This window comes from Mobula hypostoma, chromosome 1, assembly GCF_963921235.1.
Source record: "Mobula hypostoma chromosome 1, sMobHyp1.1, whole genome shotgun sequence".
In the NCBI taxonomy this organism is placed as follows: Eukaryota; Metazoa; Chordata; class Chondrichthyes; order Myliobatiformes; family Myliobatidae; genus Mobula; species Mobula hypostoma.
This window is the reverse complement of record NC_086097.1, coordinates 39348844-39370911: the sequence shown is the minus strand read 5'-3', so window position 1 is coordinate 39370911 and position 22068 is coordinate 39348844. Positions and strand designations below refer to the sequence as shown.

Here is a 22068-nt window from a genome sequence, read left to right as displayed (position 1 = left end):
TTCCTCCTAATTCAATAATAATGTTTGATTTCAAGGTACCAATGCCATAATTGCTCAGTTAAATAATTTCTTTCTTCTTTTTCAATTAAGATTTGCGAATTCTCTACAGCAACACACACAAAATGCTGGAGGAACTCAGCAGGTCAGGCAGCATCAATGGAAATGAATAGATAGTCACCGTTTTGGGCGAAGACCTCTTCTTCAGGACTGAGAAGGAAGGGGGAAGATACCTGAATAAAAATGTGGGGGGAGGGGAAGGAGGCTAGCTGGGAAGTGATGGTGAAACCAGGTTGGGGAGGGGAGATCAAGGCCTGGAGATGAAGAGAACTGATAGAGGAGGAGAGTGGACCATAGGAGAAAGGGAAGGAGGAGGGGATCAAGGGGGAAGTGATAGGCAAGTGAGAAGAGGTGAAAGGTCAGAGTTCAAAATAGAGGAAGATGGGGGTGGGTTTTACCAGAAGGAGAAATCGATAATTCCCTGTTCATTGATTGAAGATAGTTGTGTTTGAACAACTTTACTACCCTCTATTACTTTGATGTTAATTCTGTCTTCGTCCTACGTGAAGATTTTATGTTCCAGAATGTTGAGCAGAAAGTCCTATTCTTTCAATCGTGTCTCTGCAATAACGATATCGTATTCCCACATGCTTATCAATGCTCTTGGTTCGTCAGCATTCCTCTCCTCCCATGTATTTTATGTTATCCTTGTCTGCTCTGTGTACTGGAGGAACTTAACTTCCTTCTGTATTTAATGGCTTCTTTTCCCCAGATGTGTTTCCATTCCTCTGCCAAATCAGTTGCAACCTGCCCAGCTTTTACAGATCCCACCTTCCCCACAAATGGTACCAGTGATCCAGAAGTCTAAAATTCTCCTCCTGCAGCATCCCTTTAGCCATATATTAATCTGACCCTCTCCTATACTGACTAGCTCATAACGGATTTTGTTTTTCCATGTAACTATTTGTCTCTACTCATGCTCCAATCCCTATCAGAGTTCACCACATAACTTAAGTGATCTCCCTGCAGAGATGATCCTCTTTTCTTTTTCAGACAATTTTCCTGAAATCACCAATCTCTGCATTAGTCAAAAATTGGTATTATAAAATCAGAAGATCATCGACCTCCTTGAACTGACCCAATACTACCTGATTAAATAATAAAATTCTTTAACGCGTTTTACAATTGGAGTTACAGAGTGTTTTTCAACTCCTGAAAATCTGTGAGCAATTGATTATCGTTTTACCTATCTCCGATATTTCAAGCTTCAACAGAGCACATGTCCGTGAGTCTCACTGAATTAGAGCCTAGGGATTCTGGATGATTTCTGGAAGCAACAGGGTGGTATCTATTGATAGCCAGTAGGTGCATTATGTATATGATATTGTTTACACTGCACATTCATTCAGAATATTGAACAGACCTTCAAATGAACTGACCCTGCACTTTCCCACTGAGTTGTAATAGATTGACTAATGAAGCAAGAATGATGCTAGTAGGTTTAACAAACTTTTAACAGAATTCATTGATCTGAAACATCCATATCAAATCCCTTCCTCTTTGTTAAGCTGTAAAACTTGCCAGCAAGCACAGTGAAAGTTGTTAAAATACAGAAACCTGCATAATTGCCTTTACTGGAAGTCAGGCAACACCTATGGAGGAGAATACACATTTGACATTTTGGGCTGTCACCTTTTATCAGGACTGGAAAGGAAGGACCAAAAGCCAGATAAAAAAGGTGGGGGAAGGCTGTCTGACTTGCTGAGTTCCTCCTGCATTTTGTGTATCTTGCTCAAGGTTTCCTATATATATATATAATTAGTGCAAAATTAGAAATAAAAAAGTAGTGAGGTAGTGTTCATGGGTTCAAAGTCCCTTCAGAAATCGGACGGCAGAGGGGAAGAAGCTGTCACTGAATCACTGAGTGTGTGCCTTCAGGTGGTGGCAATGAGAAGATGGCATGTCCTGGGTGTTGGAGTTTACTATTGCCTTCATTGTTGAAAGGAGCAAATTCCATAAATTGCTCTTAAGTCTTCATACTTTAAATCTGACAGGAAAACCCAAAATAATCCTCTTTCTTTAAGGAAATATTTTGAAAAATTGACACTTTAGCGTGGGTGCCTCAAGTCTTTTATATTACTGTTGGTTATCAGCAAGACACAAATTACCTTTATGTATCTTACATGGGTGTTTAAGTCTTCTGTCCTTTGATCGATTACTGCTTCAATCCAGCAATATGTGGAAGATAGACATTTTTTAACAATCTTCTTATACATTTGTTTTATTTTGCTTGTCTGTCCCAATAGAACTGTTGCAGCATTGCCAAAACATAAACATGGTTTCTGGGAAGATGTGGCAGCATCTGTTGGTACACATTCTGCTGAGGAGTGCCAACAAAAGTACCTATCTGAGCAACAGCCTAAATTGTGCAAAATATCTGAAAAACAGAAGAAGAAAAAGTGTTCCAGTAATGAAAACAAGCAAGGTCAGAATACTAAACTTATTAAATTGTATCGACAAAGGAATGCTTGGTAAGTGGGAGCCCTTCAAGAGTGAAATATTGAGAGGACTGATCGCGTACACTCAGTGGCCACTTTGTTAGGGTCAGGAGTAGAACCTGATGTGGTACTTTGCTGCTTTAGCCCATCCACTTCAAGGTTCAACATGTTATGCATTCAGAGCTGCTCTTCTACACACTACTGTTGTAAAGTGTTTCCTTTGCCTTCCTGTCAACTTAAATCAGTCTGGCCATTCTCCCTCTGACCTCTGTCAGTAATAAGGTGTTTTCACCTACAGAACTGCCGCTCACTGGATTTTTTTTTTGTTTTTCACACCATTCTCTTTGACCTACAGACTGTTTTGCATAAAAATACTAAGAGCAACAGTTTTTGAGATACTCAAACCACCCCATCTGGCACCAACAATCATTTCACAATCCAACTTACTTGGGTCATATTTTTCCCCATTCTGATGTTTGGTCTGAACAACTGAACCTCTCAAGTTACTGCCACATGATTGGCTGTTTAAATATTTGTACAAACAAGCAGTTGTCCCTAACAAATGGCCACTGGGTTTATGTTCTGGTTAAAAAAGGCAAGCCTAATGGGTTAGGGAACCTTGATTTTCAAGAAATATTGATGCTCTAGTTAAAAAGAAGGAGATGCATTGCAGGCATAGGCAGCATGGAACAAGTCAAGTCAAATCACTTTTTATTGTCATTTCGACCATAACTGCTGGTACAGTACACAGTAAAAACAAGACAACGTTTTTCAGGACCATGGTGCTACATGAACAATACAAAAACTACATTGAACTATGTAAAACAACACAAAACTACACTAGACTACAGACCTACCCAGGACTGTATAAAGTGCACAAAACAGTGCAGGCATTACAATAAATAATAAACAAGACAGTATGCACAGTAGAGGCAGTAGGTTGGTGTCAGTCCAGGCTCTGGGTATTGAGGAGTCTGATGACTTGGGGGAAGAAACTGTTACATAGTCTGGTCGTGAGAGCCCAATTGCTTCGGTGCCTTTTGCCAGATGGCAGGAGGGAGAAGAGTTTGTAAGAGGGGTGCGTGGGGTCCTTCATAATGCTGTTTGCTTTACAGATGCAGCGTGTGGTGTAAATGTCTGTAATGGCGGGAAGAGAGACCCCGATAATCTTCTCAGCTGACCTCACTATCCGTTGCAGGGTCTTGCGATCCGAGACGGTGCAATCCCCGAACCAGCCAGTGATGCAGCTGCTCAGGATGCTCTCAATACAACCTCTGTAGACGCTGCTTGGCTTTCTTTGGTATGGAGCTGGTGTTGAGGGACCAGGTGAGATTCTCCACCAGGTGAACACCAAGAAATTTGGTGCTCTTAATGATCTCTACAGAGGAGTCGTCGATGTTCAGTGGAGAGTGGTCGTTCAGTGTCCTCCTGAAGTTTTGTTCACATTCAGAGACAGGTTGTTGGCTCTGCACCAGTCCATTAGCCGCTGCACCTCCTCTCTGTATGCTGACTCATCGTTCTTGCTGATGAGACCCACCACGATCGTGTCATCGGCGAACTTGATGATGTGGTTGGAGCTGTGTGTTGCAGCACAGTCGTGGGTCAGCAGAGTGAACAGCAGTGAACTGAGCACACAGCCCTGGGGGGCCCCATGCTCAGTGTGATGGTGTTGGAGATGCTGCTTCCGATCTGGACTGACTGAGGTCTCCCAGTCAGGAAGTCTAGGATCCAGTTGCAGAGCGAGGTGTTCAGGCCCAATAGGCTCAGCTTTCCAATCAGTTTCTGAGGAATGATTGTGTTGAATGCTGAACTCAAGTCTATGAACAGCATTCGAATATACATGTCTTTTTTGTCCAGGTGGGTTAGGGCCAGGTGGAGGGTGATGGCAATGGCATCGTCCGTAGAACGGCCGGGACGGTATGCAAACTTCAGGGGTTCCAGTGAGGTGGGCAGCAGGGTCTTGATGTACCTCATGATGAGCCTCTCGAAACTCTTCATGATGATGGATGTGAGTGCAACGGGACGGTAGTCGTTGAAGCAGGACACTGAAGACTTCTTCAGCACGGGGACAATGGTGGCAGCCTTGAAGCACGTAGGAACGATGGCGCTGCTCAGGGAGATGTTGAAGATGACAATGAGAATCGCAGTTAGTTGGTCTGTACATCTTCTAAGCACTCTGCCAGGAATATTGTCTGGTGCAGCAGCCTTCCGTGGGTTGACCCTGCACAGGGTTCTCCTCACATTGGTCACGGTAAGACACAGCACCTGGTCGTTTGGAGGAGGGATGGTCTTCCTTACTGCCATGTCATTTTCCGCCTCAAAACGAGCGTAGAAGTTATTCAACGCATCTGGGAGGGAGGCATCACCAGCACAGGCAGGTGGTGTTGTCTTGTAGTTGGCGATGTCCTGAATGCCCTTCCACATGCACAGCATGTCGCTGCTGTCCTGGAAGTGGCTGTGGATTCACTGGGCGTGTGCACACTTTGCCTCTCTGATGGGCCGGGACAGTTTGGCCCTCACTGTTGTTAGGGCTGCCTTGTCACCTGCTCTAAAGGTGGAGTCATGGGTCCTCAGCAGCGCACGCACCTCCACGGTCATCCATGGCTTCTGGTTAGCGCATGTAGTGATGGTCCTGGCCACAGTGACGTCATCGATGTACTTGCTGATGTAACTAGTCACTGATGCCGTGTACTTCTCTAAGTTGGTAGAGTCGCCATTGGTTGCAGCCTCCCTGAACATGAGCCAGTCAGAGTGCTCAAAGCAGTCTTGAAGAGCAGAGATGGCTCCTGCTGGCCAGGTTTTCACCTGCTTCTGAACTGATCTGGAGCATCTGACGAGCGGTCTGTATGCTGGGATTAGCATAACAGAGATGTGGTCTGAGTAGCCGAGGTGGGGGGCAGGGATCTGCCTGGTACGTGTCAGGAATATTTGTGTAAACAAGGTCCAACGCGTTCTCCCCTCTTGTTGCAAAGTCCCCATTCTGATGGAATCTTGGGAGCACTGATTTAAGGTTCGCGTGGTTAAAATCTCTGGCGACAATAAACAGTCCATCAGGGTGTATGTTCTGCAGTTCGTTAATAGCCCCATACAGTTCACAGAGCGCCTCCTTAGCATTAGCACTGGGGGGAATGTAGACACCGACTATAAGAGCAGTGGTGAATTCCCGTGGCAGATAAAATGGTCTGCATCTAACAGTCACAAACTCCACTAGCGATGAGCAGTATCTGGAAACCAGCACAGATTTCTTGCACCATTCCGTATTGATGTAAACACACAAGCCACCACCACGAGTCTTACCAGAAAGAGCTGCATCTCTGTCCGCTCGAAACAAGACGAGCCCGTTCAGCTGAATGAATGGCGGTGTCTGGGATTCCGTCAGTGAGCCACGTTTCCATGAAAACATACACACAGCAGACTCTGTACTCCCACCGAGTATTTCATTGGAGTCAGATGTAGTCCAATTTATTGTCCAGAGAGCGGACATTGGAGAGCAGAATGGACGGGAGAGCTGGCCGGCTAGAGTTTGCTTTTTGCCTGGCATGGACTCCTGCCCACTTGCCTTGCTTCCACTTCCTCACACACTGCTTATGACGTCTCCTCCTCCAGCCACCGGCATCAGACGACTCCGAGGACTGTAGGTCCAATCCCCTCAGCAAGCCGAGGTTGTGTAATTTAACCAGCAGATCTTCATGAAGGTTTGTTTTTGGGCAATCTCTATATTGTAGCAGTGTCTGGCTCTGTTATCCATGTGCCCTAATCAAAAATTGTGCCTTAAAATTAAATTTAAAAATTAACAAATAAGGCAATTGAGGAATATAAGAGAAGAAAGAGAACATTTAAGAGGGAAATCAGTAGGCATGAGGTTGCTGTGGCAGACAAGGTGAAGGAGAATCCCAGGGGCTTCTACAGATGTATTAAGAGCAAAAGGGTAGCAGGAAACAAAATTGGTCATCTATGCGTGTAACCAAAGATCTAAAATTGATCTTTTATTTGCACCTATATTTACTTGGGAGACAGACATGGAGTTTATAGAACTGAGGCCAAACAGTAATAACAACATGGACTATATCCAGATAACAGAAGAGGAGGTGCTTGCTGTGTTGAGGCAAATTAGGGTGGAAAAGTCCTCAGGGCCTGACAAAGTTTTCCTTCAAGCCTTGTGGGAGCTGGTGCAGAAATTGCTGGGGGCCTTGACAGAGATACTTAAAACATCTTTGGCCTCGTGTGAGGTGCCAGAGATCTGGAGAATAGCTATTTGTTGTTCCATTGTTCAAGAAAGGCTCTAAGAAGAAGCTGGAAAATTATTGGCCAGTGAGTCTGATATCAGTAGTGGATTAAATTATTGGAAGGTATTCTAAAGGATAGGATATAAAGGTATTTGGATAGACAGGGTCTGATTAGGGATAGTAAACATGGCTCTATGTCTAACCATCTTATAGAGTTTTTCAAGGGAGGTTACCAGAAAATTTGATGAAGGATAGACAGTGGATGTTGTCTATATAGACTTCAGCAAGGCCTTGTCTTTAAGGACAGTCCTGCATGGGAAGCTGGTCCAGAAGGTTCATCCACTTAACATTCAGGATGAAGTAGGAAATTGGATTCTGGCTACTGTGGCTACTAAAGCATCTTCTGCTGTGTGGCCACATCGGAGTAGTTGAGATTAACTAAACGTTGCCTATGCTTGGCCCATATTTTTAAATATATCAGTGGCCATTTGTACTTTCAGCTTGCAAGCTGTTTGGATTCTGAACAGTTCTAGGGTACGGACCTCTATGGTAACCTAGGGAGGACATGCTCAGCTTAGGTTTAGACTCTAAGACAATGATGACAACTGCAATCAGAGTTCCCTGCTGTTTTTAAAATTGGAATCACTAAATAATTTTGCTCTCTACTCTCTCTCTCTCGCTCTCAATCACTTACACACATATATTTGAGGAAAATGGTTCACTGTATTTGGTAAAGAACTTGCACCAATACACACTGGGAAAAATACTACCAGTGCTTCTAGACTGATGGATTACTTGTTCTTGTGCTATTTTAATGCATTTTACCCATTCCACTCTCCAGTAAAGAAAACAATTAAAAATTCAGCTAAAACATTCAGTGCAAATTTGATTCTAAAAATACTAGGTTGTGTATAGCAGTATGTTGTATATTCATTCTTACATTTTGAACTTCTATTGGTTTTTAAATGCAAGTACCATATAGTCATGAGAATTAATCTTCCTACAAGATTGTATGATTAGGCAAGTTAACCAAATGTGCCTTTATTAATGTGCCCTAATTATTTAATGAATGTTACCTCCACAGGGGAACCCAAGAAAATTATTGCACGGGCTGGAACACTGAAAAGAAAGCAGCAAGTAAGGTCTTTCCTAGAACATATTCCTAAGGATGATCATGAAGATCTTTTCAATGACATAGAATTGCAACATAAGAGAATAAAGGTTTGGACACTCATTAAAAAAAATATTTAAGTATTGTAAAATGTTGAAATATTCTAACTAAATTCTTCCAATCGACTGCTGTTTCTATTGGATCAGGATTATAAGTGTAAAATGTCTTCTGCAATTGAATATACAGCTGAAAAATTGTGGACAAAATGGAAAGACAAATTTATATCTGTGCACTTTATGTTGCAGGACATTTAAAAATGATTATGAATTATATTCTTCACAAGCATAACACTGATAATGCTATGATGGTAAAGAGTGAAGACATACATATCTCTACACCACACATTTCAGCCTCTAGTTCAGCCTTTCAAGCTATGAGATGGGCAACTACGAAGCACAAATTGCTACCTTAGTAGAGTTGCTGCCTTGTGGTTCTATCGACCTGGGTTCAGTCCTGATCTCTTATGCAGCCTCTATCCAATTTGCTTGTTCTTCCTGTACCTATTTCTTTGGGATGCAGGAGGAAATTGAAGTATTCAGATTTCCATTAGGTGCTCCATTTTTCTCTTGCATCCCAATAATGTGCAGGTTGGTTAGTTAATTGGCTCCTATAAATTGCCTCCAGTATGTAAATGAGTTATCAAATCTAGGAAAGGTAGATGCCAATTTGAGGAAAATAGATTAAAGAAATAATTAGTGGGTTTAGGATTGTTCAGTTAAATGATGTAGACTTGATGGACTCAATGGCCTCCTTTAATGTCATAAGGAGATATGAAATGGATAGTAGCTTGAGCACCATCAGCAAACCGTTTCTGCTAACGGTACTTCTGAGCATTTTTAATTGGAAGTGACAATGACACAATCCACCAAAGATGCCACATTAAAATGCACTTGGTTCTTTAAAATTATTCAGAAATCATCTTGTGTCTATCACGGTGGATTTGGTAATGCCAAGTTACCTTTTTACTGATTGTAGTGGGTTGGACATTTCCATTTATTACAGGTTTTGGTCACCTGCCTCTCAGTTTTGCCAGTGCACAGGCGAACAATCAGTAAAATTATACAATAATGAAATAATTTTTTGAATGTAAGCTATGTACAATTCCATCTAGAAAGCAGATGTACAGTAATATTTCCAGTGTGTTTAGTATTAGACATTTTGATCTTTTAGACCTTCTTTTGTTTTCTCAACCTCCTATACCAAGTTTATTCAGTCTAGATTAACATATTATTGTTTATAGTTTTATATATACTGTATTGGGATAAATTGAAATATTAAAGTAACAGAAGGGCAATCATTATGATGCAAATTATTGAATTTTGAATAAAATTGCAGCATGCAAATAAAAGCTTAGATCACAAATTTCTTCTACAAACTTAGAATTTCAAAATATTTTTCTCCTTTTTGTAATTATATTGCAGCTTCCAAGTTTTTCAGGCCAAGAAGATGGCGATGATTTTTTCAAACTTCAGGCAAATCCAACTACTCCATCTTCAATCATCTTTCCTATAGCAAAAACACCACAGTGGAATCACATCAGTCCTCGAATGTTAGCTCCCACTGATGGGTAATTAATACAACAGTACATATTACTGCTACCATGGGTCTTTATAAATAAGCATAGGTGGTACATTACTTAGCATGCAAGTTGCCTTCTCAGCAATGAAAATGCTGATCGAACCTGTGCGAAAAGTGGTCATAATATGACAGCCATTTTGCTCAGAGAGCCTAATACAGTCGAGGATTTGTCCCCATGTCTCTGTCCAAAGAGGCTGCCTGTGATTGATGGCACGGAGTGTGCTGCTGCAACAAGCAGTGCTTCTGCTTAGCACTAAGTGATGGGGCTTGGGGCTGCACCCCAGCCAGTGAAGGCAGGCCGCTGTTAGAGATCAGCAGCACCCGCAAGTGTTGACTGACTAGCTCGATTCTACATTCTCCATCATCACCTCCCGGTAAATGTTACAAAAGCTGCTGTCTCTTTCTCTGTGGTAGCACAGTTCTCCCAGCGTGGTGACTGTAGTGGTTGCTGGCTCTTGAGCATGTACCAGAAAAGACTGTGCAGCCAAATGAATTAAGGGGGAGACAGCATCCAACCGATGCCAAGACAGACCAAAGAATCAGAGCAACCCGTTTCTAGTTGAAACAGTTGCTGCAGTACTCCTATACGCGCCATCCTAGCCAGGGTATTATGGGGAACTGATACAGAAAATAAGTTAAGGCCAGCATAGATCAGCTGTGATCAAATTCAGTGGCGTGCCAGGCTTGCGGTGCTGAGTGGTCCAGTTCTGCTCTCATTTCCGTGTGCTCTGAGTCTCAAATCACCACACACCTAACCCACACAGGCAGCCTCACCACGGTGAGCCATAGCATTTTTCCTTGCTTGGGGAGTCAACAAGCAGGCATTCTTAGAAAGTTACCTGCACAACATCATGTCATTTTAAAGTATGGATAATACATAGCTATAAGTATTCAAACTGTTGGACACCATGTTGCTGAATGCTGATTGATATATATATATATAGCCTCTTGGTCCTCCAGTGCTATAGAATAAGTACTACATTGTGAAATATAATTAGATTGCTTATTATTTCTGATGTTTGTCTTCCTTGTACACATTCTCTTCCTATGTTTAGACATGTAAATAAATGTAGAAACACAAAAGCTTTTAATTACATGGATATCTCTTAACAGTAGAACATCATTAATTTGATTAGTCAGGGTCAACATAAAGTTGAAGTCAGAAGTTTACATACACCCTAGCCAAATTCATTTAAACTCAGTTGTTCACAATTCCTGACATTTAATCCTAGAAAACATTCCCTGTCTTAGGTCAGTTAGGATCTCTACTTTATTTTAAGAACGTGAAATGTCAGAATAACAGAGAGAATGATTTATTTCAGCTTTTATTTCTTCCACCACTTTCCCAGTGGGTCAGAAGTTTACATACACTTTGTTAGTATTTGGTAACTTTGCCTTTAAATTGTTTAACTTGGGTCAAATGCTTTGGGTAGCCTTCCACCAGCTTCTCACAGTAAGTTGCTGGAATTTCATTCCATTCCTCCAGAGAGAACTGGTGTAACTCAGTCAGGTTTGTAGGCCTCCTTGCTCGCACATGCTTTTTCAGTTCTGCCCACAAATTTTCTATCGGATTGAGGTCAGAAAATGTTGTCAAGTCTGGTTCGTCCTTGGGAGCAATTTCCAAACGCCTGAAGGTACCATGTTCATCTGTACAAACAATAGTACACAAGTATAAACACCATGGGACCGCGCAGCCGTCATACCGCTCAGGAAGGAGAAGTATTCTGTCTCCTAGAGGTGAACGTACTTTGGCATGAAAAGTACAAATCAATCCCAGAACAACAGCAAAGGACCTTGTGAAGATGCTGAAGGAAACAGGTAGACAGGTATCTATACCCACAGTAAAATGAGTCCTATATCGACATAACCTGAAAGGCTGCTCAGCAAGAAAGAAGCCACTGCTCCAAAACCGCCATAAAAAAGCCAGACTACTGTTTGCAATTGCACATGGGGGCAAAGATCTTACTTTTTGGAGAAATATCCTCTGGTCTGATGAAACAAAAATTGAACTGTTTTGCAATAATGACCATCGTTATGTTTGGAGGAAAAAGAGTGAGGCTTGCAAGCCGAAGAACATCATCCCAACCGTGAAGCATGGGGGCGGCAGCATCATGTTGTGGGGGTGCTTTGCTGCAGGGGGGACTGGTGCACTTCACAAAATAGATGGCATAATGAGGAAGGAAAATTATGTGGATATATTGAAGCAACATCTCAAGACATCAGCCAGCAAGTTAAAGCTTGGTCGCGAATGGGTCTTCCAAATGGACAATGACCCCAAGCATACCTCCAAAGTTGTGGCAAAATTGCTTAAGGACAACAAAGTCAAGTTCTTGGAGTGGACCTCACAAAGCCCTGACGTCAATCCGATAGAAAATTTGTGGGCAGAACTGAAAAAGTGTGTGCAAGCAAGGAGGCCTAAAAACCTAACTGAGTTACACCAGTTCTGTCTGGAAAAATGGAACAAAATTCCAGCAACTTACTGTGAGAAGCTTGTGGGAGGCAACCCAAAACGTTTGACCCAATTTAAAGGCAATGCTTTTAAATTGCCTGTGATACTTGCCAAACGGGGTGTTACTAAGTACTGACCATAAACTTTTGCTTCGGGCCCTTTTCCTTTTTTGTTATTTTGAAACTGTAAAAAATTTAAATAAGAAAGCAATCTGCTTATAATTAAAGAAATGTGTCATCTTTAACTTAATGCCTTTTGGAAATCATGTCATCTTTTACTCGCTTAGCTATTCACAGTAACAGAAATTTTGACCGGGGTGCCCAAACTTTTGCATGCCACTGTATGTGGATTAACTTAGCATTAGGGTCAGCACAGACATTTTGGGGCCAATGGGCCTGTTTTTGTGCTATATTTTTTATGTTCATGAGTGTTTATAAAACAGGCGATAATCAGATGGAGACATACAAGAAAAGGATTGATGGATGAGATGTCTATTTGCAGTTTCTTTTAGTAGGAGAACCTAAAACGAGGAGGTATTGTCTCTGTAATTCACCATTTAAAATGGAGATTTCTTTTAATCCCAGCCTTGAGACTTTGGATTCTGAGCCATTCATCTTATTTAATAAGGCATCTGTTAGTCTTGCGAGACCATGGATCTGTGCCTGGAAAGTCTTCACTCTCCAGGGCGCAGGCCTGGGCAAGGTTGTATGGAAGACCGGCAGTTGCCCATGCTGCAAGTCTCCCCTCTCCACGACACCGATGTTGTCCAAGGGAAGGGCAAGGGCCGATACAGCTTGGCACCAGTGTCATCGCAGAGCAATGTGTGATTAAGTGCCTTGCTCAAGGACACAACACGCTGCCTTGGCTGGGGCTCGACCTTACTTAATATCAATAATGCTAAGGGAACCATAATATTCAACAGCAGACTGAGCTCAAGGTGCTGAGACTTAGAATTAGGTTTATTATCATTGACATGTGGACAGTACAAGACATAAAAGTTACTGTAAGTTGCCAAAGTAAATAAATACCATAAAAGATGAATAACAAATCATTGTTCATTCGTACATGAATTGTTCTGAAGTCTGATGGCAGAAGGAAAGAAACAGTTCCTAAAAACATTGAGTGCAGGTCTTCAGGCTCCTGTACCCCCTCCCCGATGATAGTACCATGACACAGAGGGTGAGGCTCTTTAATGATGAGTGTCACCCTCTTGAGACACCAGCTCTTGAAGATGTCCATGATAGGATGGAGGGTTGTGCCTGTGATGGCAATGGCTGTGTGTGTAACCATCTGCAGCCTGTTGCAATCCTATGCAATGATACTCCGTACCAGGCTCTGATGCAGCCAGTCAGAATGCTGTCCACTGTATATCAGTAGCAACTTGCTAAAGTCTTTGGTAACATACCAAATCTCTTCTAACTCCTAATGAAGCACAGTTGCTGGAGGCCATATTAGGTCCTCTGCAATGCTGATGCACAGCAATTTGAAGCTGCACACTCTTTCTGCTGCTGCCCCTCAACAAGGATAGGTGTGTGTTCTCCCGACTTCCCCTTCCTAAAGTGCACAATTGTGCACAATGATCTTGCTGATACTGAGTGAGAGGTTGCAACACCACTCAACCAGCCAATCTATCTCACTCCTTTAAGCTTCATCGTTGTCGTCTATGGTGTGGTCTTTCACTGCATTTGCAGCATCTTAGAAGAATGAGAGGGAATTTCACTGAAACATATATGGACTGGATAGACTAAATTTAGAAAGTATATTCCTGTGTTGGGAACTTGGGGTTGCAGTCTATAGTTATGAAGTAAGAAATTTAGGGATTTAATTTCTTCGGGCAAAGAAAGGTAAAGCTACACAATTCTTAACCATTGGATGCAGTTAAGATGTCGTTAGAGGTTGTTCTAATGGCTGAGGAGATTAAAAGATATGGAGAGAAAACAATTAACAAGGTCGGGAATTTGGATGATCAGCCACAATAATTGAATGGTGGAGTTAAAAGAGACAATTTCTTATTTTTTCAATGTTCTAATCTTTTTATCCTATGCCAACCATTTTTTCATTTCTCCTCCAGTTTTGTTGACTTTGATATTCGTTCATATGTAGGTTTTAACATGAGCACATGAGGCTTTGCTAATTTTATTATTTTAAGCAATCAAGAAATTGTCATGAAAATGTGAAAAATTCATATTCTATAGATTAGTTTTCATCATTTTGAATTATAAACACGTGTTTTGATAACTGCATACTTTCAAAGTATGATATATACCATATTTTGAATAACGTTTATTATATGTTACAGTGCAAGTAATGACAAATATGTGTATCAATTACAAAAAAAATCCAAAACGAAGAACTGGTCCAAAGTCAAGAAGAAATCGGTAGGAAGCAAATAACTAAATTTTGCATGTAAATGTTTAAAATGCATACAGCTCAAAAACTCAATTTCTTATTATTCTTATTTCAGAAACAAACATTTTTAATGACACCATACAGATTTAAATCATCACGGGTAACAGAAGGTAAGAATACTGCATTTTTAAAGATTTTATCATTTCAATTTTATCCCACATGTTAGTAAACTAAATGCAAAGGTAAATTTTGCCTTTGGACCAAGAAGTGGTTTTGAATTTTTAGTAGAATACCAAAATGGCAGCAGGGCCAATATTGACTTCTTTGCTATCTAAACAAAGCAGCTGGTTCAATTATTTCATTGGGTAATTGAGTGCAAACCATTGCTGTGGATCCGAAATTATACTTAGACCAAACTGCATAAGACCATAAGACATTGGAGCAGAATTAGGCTATTCAGCCCATTGAGTCTGCTCTGCCATTCCATCATGGCTAATCCCGGATCCCACTCAACCCCAAACACCTGCCTTCTCACCATATCTTTTGATGCCCTGATCGATCAGGAAACAATCAACTTCTGCCTTTAATATACCCACAGACTTGGCCTCCATCATAGTCCATCAGAGCATTCCACAGATTCACTACCCTCTGGCTAAAAAAATTCCTCCTTACCTCTGTTCTAAAGGGTCATCCCTCAATTTTAAGGCTATGCCCTCTAGTTCTGGATACCTTCACCAGAGGAAACAGTCCTTTCAACATTGAGTAAGTTTCAATGAGATTCCCCCCCACCACCCCCTCCCCCTGCATTCTTCTAAATTCCAGTGAGTACCGGTCCAAAGCTGCCAAACACTCCTCATATGTAAACCCCCTTCATTCCCAGAATCATCCTCGTGAACCTGCTCTGGACTCTCCCCAATGACAACACATTGGTTCTGAGATATGGGGCCCAAAACTGTTGACGGTACTCCAAGTAGGCCTGACTAGTGTCTTACAAAGAATCAGTATTATCTCCTTGCTTTTATATTCTATTCCACTTGAAATAAATGCCAACATTGCATTTGCCTTCTTTACCACAAACTTAACTTGTAAATTAGCCTCCTGGGAGTCTTGCATGAGGACTCCTAAGTCCTTCTGCACCTCTGATGCTTGAACCTCCTCCCCATTTAGATAATAGTCGGCACTATTTTTCCTATTGATCAAGAACATAGCATTGAAAGAAGATCAGCTGTGATCCTATTCAATGGTGGATCAGTCTTGTAAGACTGAATGGCCTGCTCTTAATTTTCTGGACTGTATGTTTCAAAAGAGAGCATCACACAGGAAGTAATTGTAGAGTGGGTTGGCAGGTGACACCCCATGAGAAGCATTGTTAATAGTAAGGAGACTGGGCAACACTTTTTTTCACAGACAGAAATTTGTGTGGTGGGATTGGTCAGACAGATGACTGGATAGTCAGGTGGGGACCTCTGAGCAGATTCTGCTGATGGTGTTTGGAACCTTGCCACTAATACATGCAAAATCGTACAATCAATAATAATGGCAAGATGCAGAAGATGCCTTCTTGGAGTGTTACGTACCCCGTAACTGGGTTGCCAAACCAGCAGAAATGGATCACTCAGTTGGAGTCTGGATTACTGGAACTAAGAAAGTTTTATTAAAGAAATAAGCAACACAGTACTCTAATAGCAAGGATATAAATGCAACAGGTTAGCACTGAATAAACACACATGTACACAGAACTAGGATAATAGGATCAATCAAGCTCTATCGCAGTCTAGGGGTAAGATGTTCAATCACAAGTGACAGAGTTCAGTTTAGTTCAGTTCGCAGTAATCGCTGTTGTGCCGTTGAAGAGAGAGAGAGAGCGAATGCTGATATTCGAATCGGATTCAACAGACCTTTGATATTCCTCGCAGTTAGCTTTCAGGCGAGCCCTTTATAATGTCTTCTGAGGTCACCGACTGTGACCCCTCCGTTCCAGATACGATCGTTCCTCTGCGGTGAACCCAGCACCCAGGCAAGGGTGGACACACACACCAGGTTCCCGCCGACCGTATCTTTCCATCCTGTGCGTCTATGGCTGGTCCCGCGACCAGCCCTCCAAAACTCCCACCGACTTGTGGGGGCGCACCGCTTCCAGGGTCTCGTTACCTCGTGGTGTCATGAGTGGTGTCTTGTGTGGTGTCTGTTGCCTTAGCGAACCTGTCCCTTTTCATCCCCCCTGTTGGGGTATCGCCTGTCCATCACTTCAAACAGTTCAGGGTTCTAAGGAGCCGGTCTTGACAATACTCAGACCGGTGTCTTCCTTCCATTAATCTCTCTCGTCTCCTCATTAACATTTCCAAATGCTGCTCCATTGTCTTACTTATCTCTCTCTCCTGAAGACAGGTGGCAGATCAACTGTTGATCCCACTGGTGATAGCACAGGACAGTTTACATCTTAGTCTATGTGTACTTTTGTCACCCTCTTTCGTCACAGGAGGAAGATGAACATTTGATGCACTCCCGCAGCAGTTCTGATGGAGTGTAGACCTTGCATACATGTTTTGCCCAAGTGGTATCAAAGTAACCTTATATATTGGTCAACATCATTGAACATACCAAACATCAAATGCAACATTAAAAACCAGAAAATATCTGCAATGGGTCAGCAGCACCTACAAGAAAAGAGTTCAATGTTTTTGAACTGCTGATCCTTCTTCAGAACACAGACATCCCACCTCTCCCGGAAGTTCCGGGAGTCTCCCGCATATTAATAGTGGCTCCCTGATGCCCGCAAATTATATACAATATCCTGGAAATCAATTTTTTTGAGAGCGAGAGCACGCCATGGCAGAGTGTTCCAAAAAAAGAAAATATAAAATGTACATCACCCCAGACTACACTAAAGTGTACCCCTGCCTAATAGGGGTCAAAAATAATGACAGTGTTCCTTGCTGCACTGTTTGCAACAGTGACTTTTCTATTGCCCATGGTGGGTTAAGACTGTAATAGACATGTTGGGGTGAGTTTAACAGGTGTCAATCGTTCATTAGCATAGCTAATGTTATTTAAACTAGCTGGCCAGCTGCTCAGGAGCTACCCTGTTGCAGACATCCCACCTCTCCCGGAAGTTCCGGGAGTCTCCCGCAAATTGATGGTGCTACTTCCCTGAAATGAGTTTTTGCAGGGTGGTATGTCTGAGAACAACATTATTTAATATCACTGTGCATACCATCAATGACATCAGTCTAGTCTTCTGCTCTAATTTGAAAATGACGCTCCTGGAGTTTGCAGTCTTGGTCCAAATGTTTGTTGGCTTACTGGTTTTATTTAAAACATTATGATTCATACAATCTTATAGTAAATCAGGATTCTTATCCCCAGCAACATGAAAGGACAGCAATGACAACTTGGGCATTGCTTGAAATGCTATCTAAACTAATAAGGAAAATGTACACCAACCTACACATCTAATTTTTAGTCAATTTGCAGTGATATGCTGTATGTAACTTAAAGCTTTATATTTTTCAGGCCAACAGAAAGGCAATATAACGAAGCTATTCCAAGATAGAAAAACCGTTCAATCAGATGATGACAAAGAGGATGAAGATTATTACTTTTCAAATTCGGAATAGATCTTATTTTATAGAAAGTTAAAATACCTGAACTCAGAGTAGCTACTTTGTTGATAGGACTCTGAAATGTAGTGTTATTTGAATACTGGAATTTGAGTTGTGGTTCCTTCTGTTAATGGTTTTTAAATAGTGAAAATGTATATAAAATGTATAAACTCAACCATCAAATTTTAAGTGTTTTGTAATGTTTGTTATAAATGATGAATGATATTCTCTCCAATATAGCACTTGTTCCTAAGCTTGTACTGTTTCTGATTTATCTATCTTGATTGCTTTTATTTTTTTTTGTTTCAATATTCCATTAGTGTGCTAATTATTGGGATAACTCTACATTAATTAGAATTTGTGGCCTACTCTTGTAATATATTATTTGATGAACTGTTACTGCAGCCTGGAGGTTTAACTTGTTAACGTGACTGAATATGAGTGTGCTGAAAATATATGACATGTAGGTAAAGAAACATATAGGAACAAGCTGCAGTATTTCTACCACAATAACAGAATGCAGATAGTTGAATAGAGGGACGTACAGCTTCTCAAGTTATTTTTTGTTTTCATTCATTGTGCAAGAGAAATTGAAGTTAGTTGTTTTAAATACTTTTCATTGCTCTTTTTATTCATGGTTTGGTATGCAAAAACTTAATGGAGTTAGTTATTTGAGAGGAAGGTTTCTAATGAAAAGGTAGTCCTTGCTTTTTATTCAAATTAATTTGAAACAACCGATTATTAAAATAATTTACTGTTTTGCTTCTTAACGCACTTCTGGAAAATGCGGTACGTGAAACATGAATGACACACCCACAAGAGGCTATCATATAGCACAAAGGACTGAAATATTCATCATATGTCTTCACAATGTACAACACTTTTCACCATTTACTGAATGTTACTGTCACTGGAAGGCTGCCATCAAATACCAAGCAACAATTTTCAGTTAACAAAATTGCTCTAAAGTACTCCCTGAGGGGAATTAAAGCACGTTTAGCCTCTCTTTGCTAGAAATGCTATAAGGCATAACTATGTGGAAAATGTAAATATATATCAAATTTTGAACAAATGACGCTATAAAGTTAGAAACTACCTTAGGATATTCTGGTCATCTCTTATCAAAACAGTTAAAACTAGTTTTAAGGATTGTTCTTTTAATGTCCTACTATTCCAAGAAAGCGCAAAATAATTTAGCCAACATAGTTAGAAATAGGCTTTAAATTAGCACAGCAATAGTAAATGCATTTCACTTTAACTATTGTGCTTAAACTTCTTTCATATAAGGCACCCTGAATTAATTCAGCCAATTTAACGCTGCTATATCCATGTAGAATCTGGGCAAATCACTAACATTAACTGTAAAAGCTTGTTAGGAATCTGGGAATTATGTCTTTAGAGGGTAAATGAATGGATATCTGTTTATTGGGATTTAGGATTATTGAAAGAGAAGAACTGCTCTATTTTTCCTCTCAAGTAAAAGGGGTAAAAACCAAATAATTTCAATGCAGAGATCAGAAGTGGGAACTAGCTTATAATTAACTAATCCAAATTGGGCTCTGCTTGATTCAGAAACTGGAATATAAATATTTTTACTTGTTTCCAATTTATTTGTTTTCATAAGGAGGTAATGCTACACTGAAATACAAATGGTGGACTAGGAATCTTTGCTTGGATACACCAGGTAAGGTACATGGTTGTAAAATTTCTTTTGCAAGCTATTTTTTATATTTGCCAAATATATGTTTGTAATTTCCAGAATTGAAATGTAGAGAATTGGTCTAAGCAAATATGTACTCTGATCCTATCCACCAGAATGTGAAATAATTTCATTCAGCCCAGAAGAAAATACCCTGATCATTGCAAAAGTGGTAGTTTGATTGCTGTTCTTTTCCATTTTGGCATTGAAATAAAGACTACTTTTGGTTATTCATCTTCGTCAGCTCATCCTAAAAGCTTGGTTTATCTTTGAAAGAGATTCTTGAATTTGAGGAAAGGAACTATTATGTACATTCAAGCAGCCTATTTACAACATGTGCTTCTGTTAAGGTATAGGAATCCTGCCAGTTTTTCATAAGTCCTCATAAGTACTGTGTTTGTCAGTAGTTTCTCTGTATATTTTTGTACTTCTGCAATAAATGTAGAATAATCAATATTCTTTTAATCGATTTTAATAGTGTGATATTTTCCTGTTGTCTAATTGCACACTCTACCTGTACATCAGAACTTTGGTTGTGTTTAAATGTTAATCTAGCCATTCAATAAATATGCTGGATGCAGTTCATAATCTTGGTTATATAGCAGAAGCTGGTCTCAATCTATATTCCTTTTTATGCAAAGAGAGAGCACTGAGTAGTGCAGGTAGACGCAGAGCAGCTACCAGTCATTTGGAGACAAAGAACAATGTGGATTGAGATCATATTACTTAAGAAAAGGGGTTTAAATTGGCTCTTTAAGAGAAATGCATTGACATACAATTCAGGGAGATTTTGATTACCACTATTGGAAATATGTAGCGAACTAAAAAAGCAGAGAATGAGACTTTTGGTGGAAAATGAGTGGTTATAGGCAGAACATGACCAAGGAGGGAAGTTAAGCTGCTGCTGTGGATAGCCATTGTCATCTGAAGGAATCAGCGCTAAAACTTTGAATCATCCATTCTCAGGAAAAATATTTCCACCCTTACTAATATAGACAATTCTACATCTTGTGATGATGGTATTAGAAGAGATTAACTAGATCAAGGGCTACAAACATTGTAGAGAATATAAGGGCCTCTTGAATGCAGTCAGAGTATATAATAAATAACGTGACTCGAAGATCAGTCTTCTGAATGGCGAATCTTCATGGCATTCTGTGTCTTAGATCCTGCACTTTTTTAGGGGCCCTGGCAGAGATATTTAAAACATCCTTGGCAATGGTTTAAGGAAGGCTTTAAAATTATGCTAGGAAATTATAAGCCAGTGAGCCTGACATCAGTAGTGGGTATTGGAAGATATTCTAAGGGATCAAATGTACAAGTATTTGGATGTTCAGGGACTGGTTGGGGATAGTCAATGTGCTAGGCCATGTCTAACCAATCTGATAGTTTTTCAAGGAAATTACCAGGGAAATTGATAAAGGCAAGGCGGTAGATGTTGTTGACATGGACTTCAGCAAGGTCGCTCAAGGGAGGTTGGTCAAAAGGTTCATTTACTTCGCACTTGGGGTGAGGTAGTAAATTGAATCAGATGTTGGTTTCGTGGGAGTGGTAGGCCTCTGAGAGGAGGCTTGTGACAGTGGTTTGCCTCAGGGACAGGTGGTGGGTCCGTTGTTTTTTGTCATCTATATCAATGATCTGGATGATAATGTGGTAAACTGGATCAGCAAATCTGCAGATGACACCAAGATTGGTGGTGTAGTGGACAGCGAGGAAGACGATCAAAGCTTGCAGCAGGATCTGGACCATCTCAAAAAAATTGGCAAATGGAATTTAATGCAGACAAGTGTGAGGAGTTGCACAGTGAGTGGTAGAGCACAGAAGTTCAGTAGAACAGAGGAATCTGGGAATACAGATTCATAATTCATTGAAGATGACGTCACAAGTTGATAGGGTCGTAAAGAGATCTTTTGGCACATTGGCCTTCGTAAATCAAAGTGTTGCATACAGGAGTTGGGATGTTATGTCAAATTTGTATAAGATGTTGGAGTATTGTGTAAAGTTCTGGTTACCTACCTACAGAAAAGATATCAATAAGTCTGAAAGTGTAGAGAAAATTTACAAGGATGTTTCCAGGACCTGAGGACCTAAGTTATAGGGAAAGGTTGGATAGTTTAGGAATGGTTTTATTTCCTAGAGCATAGGAGAATGAGGGGAGATTTGATAGAAGTATAAAGATTATGAAGGATATAGATAGGGTAAATACAAGTGGGCTTCTACCACTGAGGGCGGTTGAGACCAAAAGTAGAAGTCATGTGTTAACGGTGAAAAGAGAACATGAGGGGGACCCTCCACTCAGCGTAGAACGAGCTGCCAACAAAAGTGGTGGCTTTGGGTTTGATTTCAATGTTTAAGAAAAATTTGGATAAGTACATGGATGGGAGAGGTATGGAGAGCTGTCCAGGTGTAGGTCAATAGGACTAGGCAGATTAATAGTTCAGCACAGACTAGGCAGGCAGCAGGACTTATTTCTGTGCTGTTGTGTTCTATGACTCAATG

The 22068-nt window shown here is 40.7% G+C and overlaps 1 protein-coding gene across 6 annotated transcripts in view; it reads left to right on the top strand.

Annotated features, from left to right (window-relative positions):
* The window catches only part of mis18bp1 (MIS18 binding protein 1), a 71396-nt gene extending 51375 nt beyond the window's left edge, over positions 1–20021 (top strand). For all 6 annotated transcript variants that reach the window (XM_063062521.1, XM_063062603.1, XM_063062778.1 and 3 more), the window contains 6 exons: positions 2304–2482; positions 7806–7942; positions 9314–9459; positions 14219–14297; positions 14384–14438; positions 17782–20021. In XM_063062521.1, the coding sequence (XP_062918591.1) occupies positions 2304–2482; positions 7806–7942; positions 9314–9459; positions 14219–14297; positions 14384–14438; positions 17782–17885 (700 nt within the window). In that variant the 3' untranslated portion in view covers positions 17886–20021. The remainder of the gene's footprint in view (positions 1–2303; positions 2483–7805; positions 7943–9313; positions 9460–14218; positions 14298–14383; positions 14439–17781) is intronic.
* The last annotated feature ends 2047 nt before the right edge of the window (positions 20022–22068 follow it).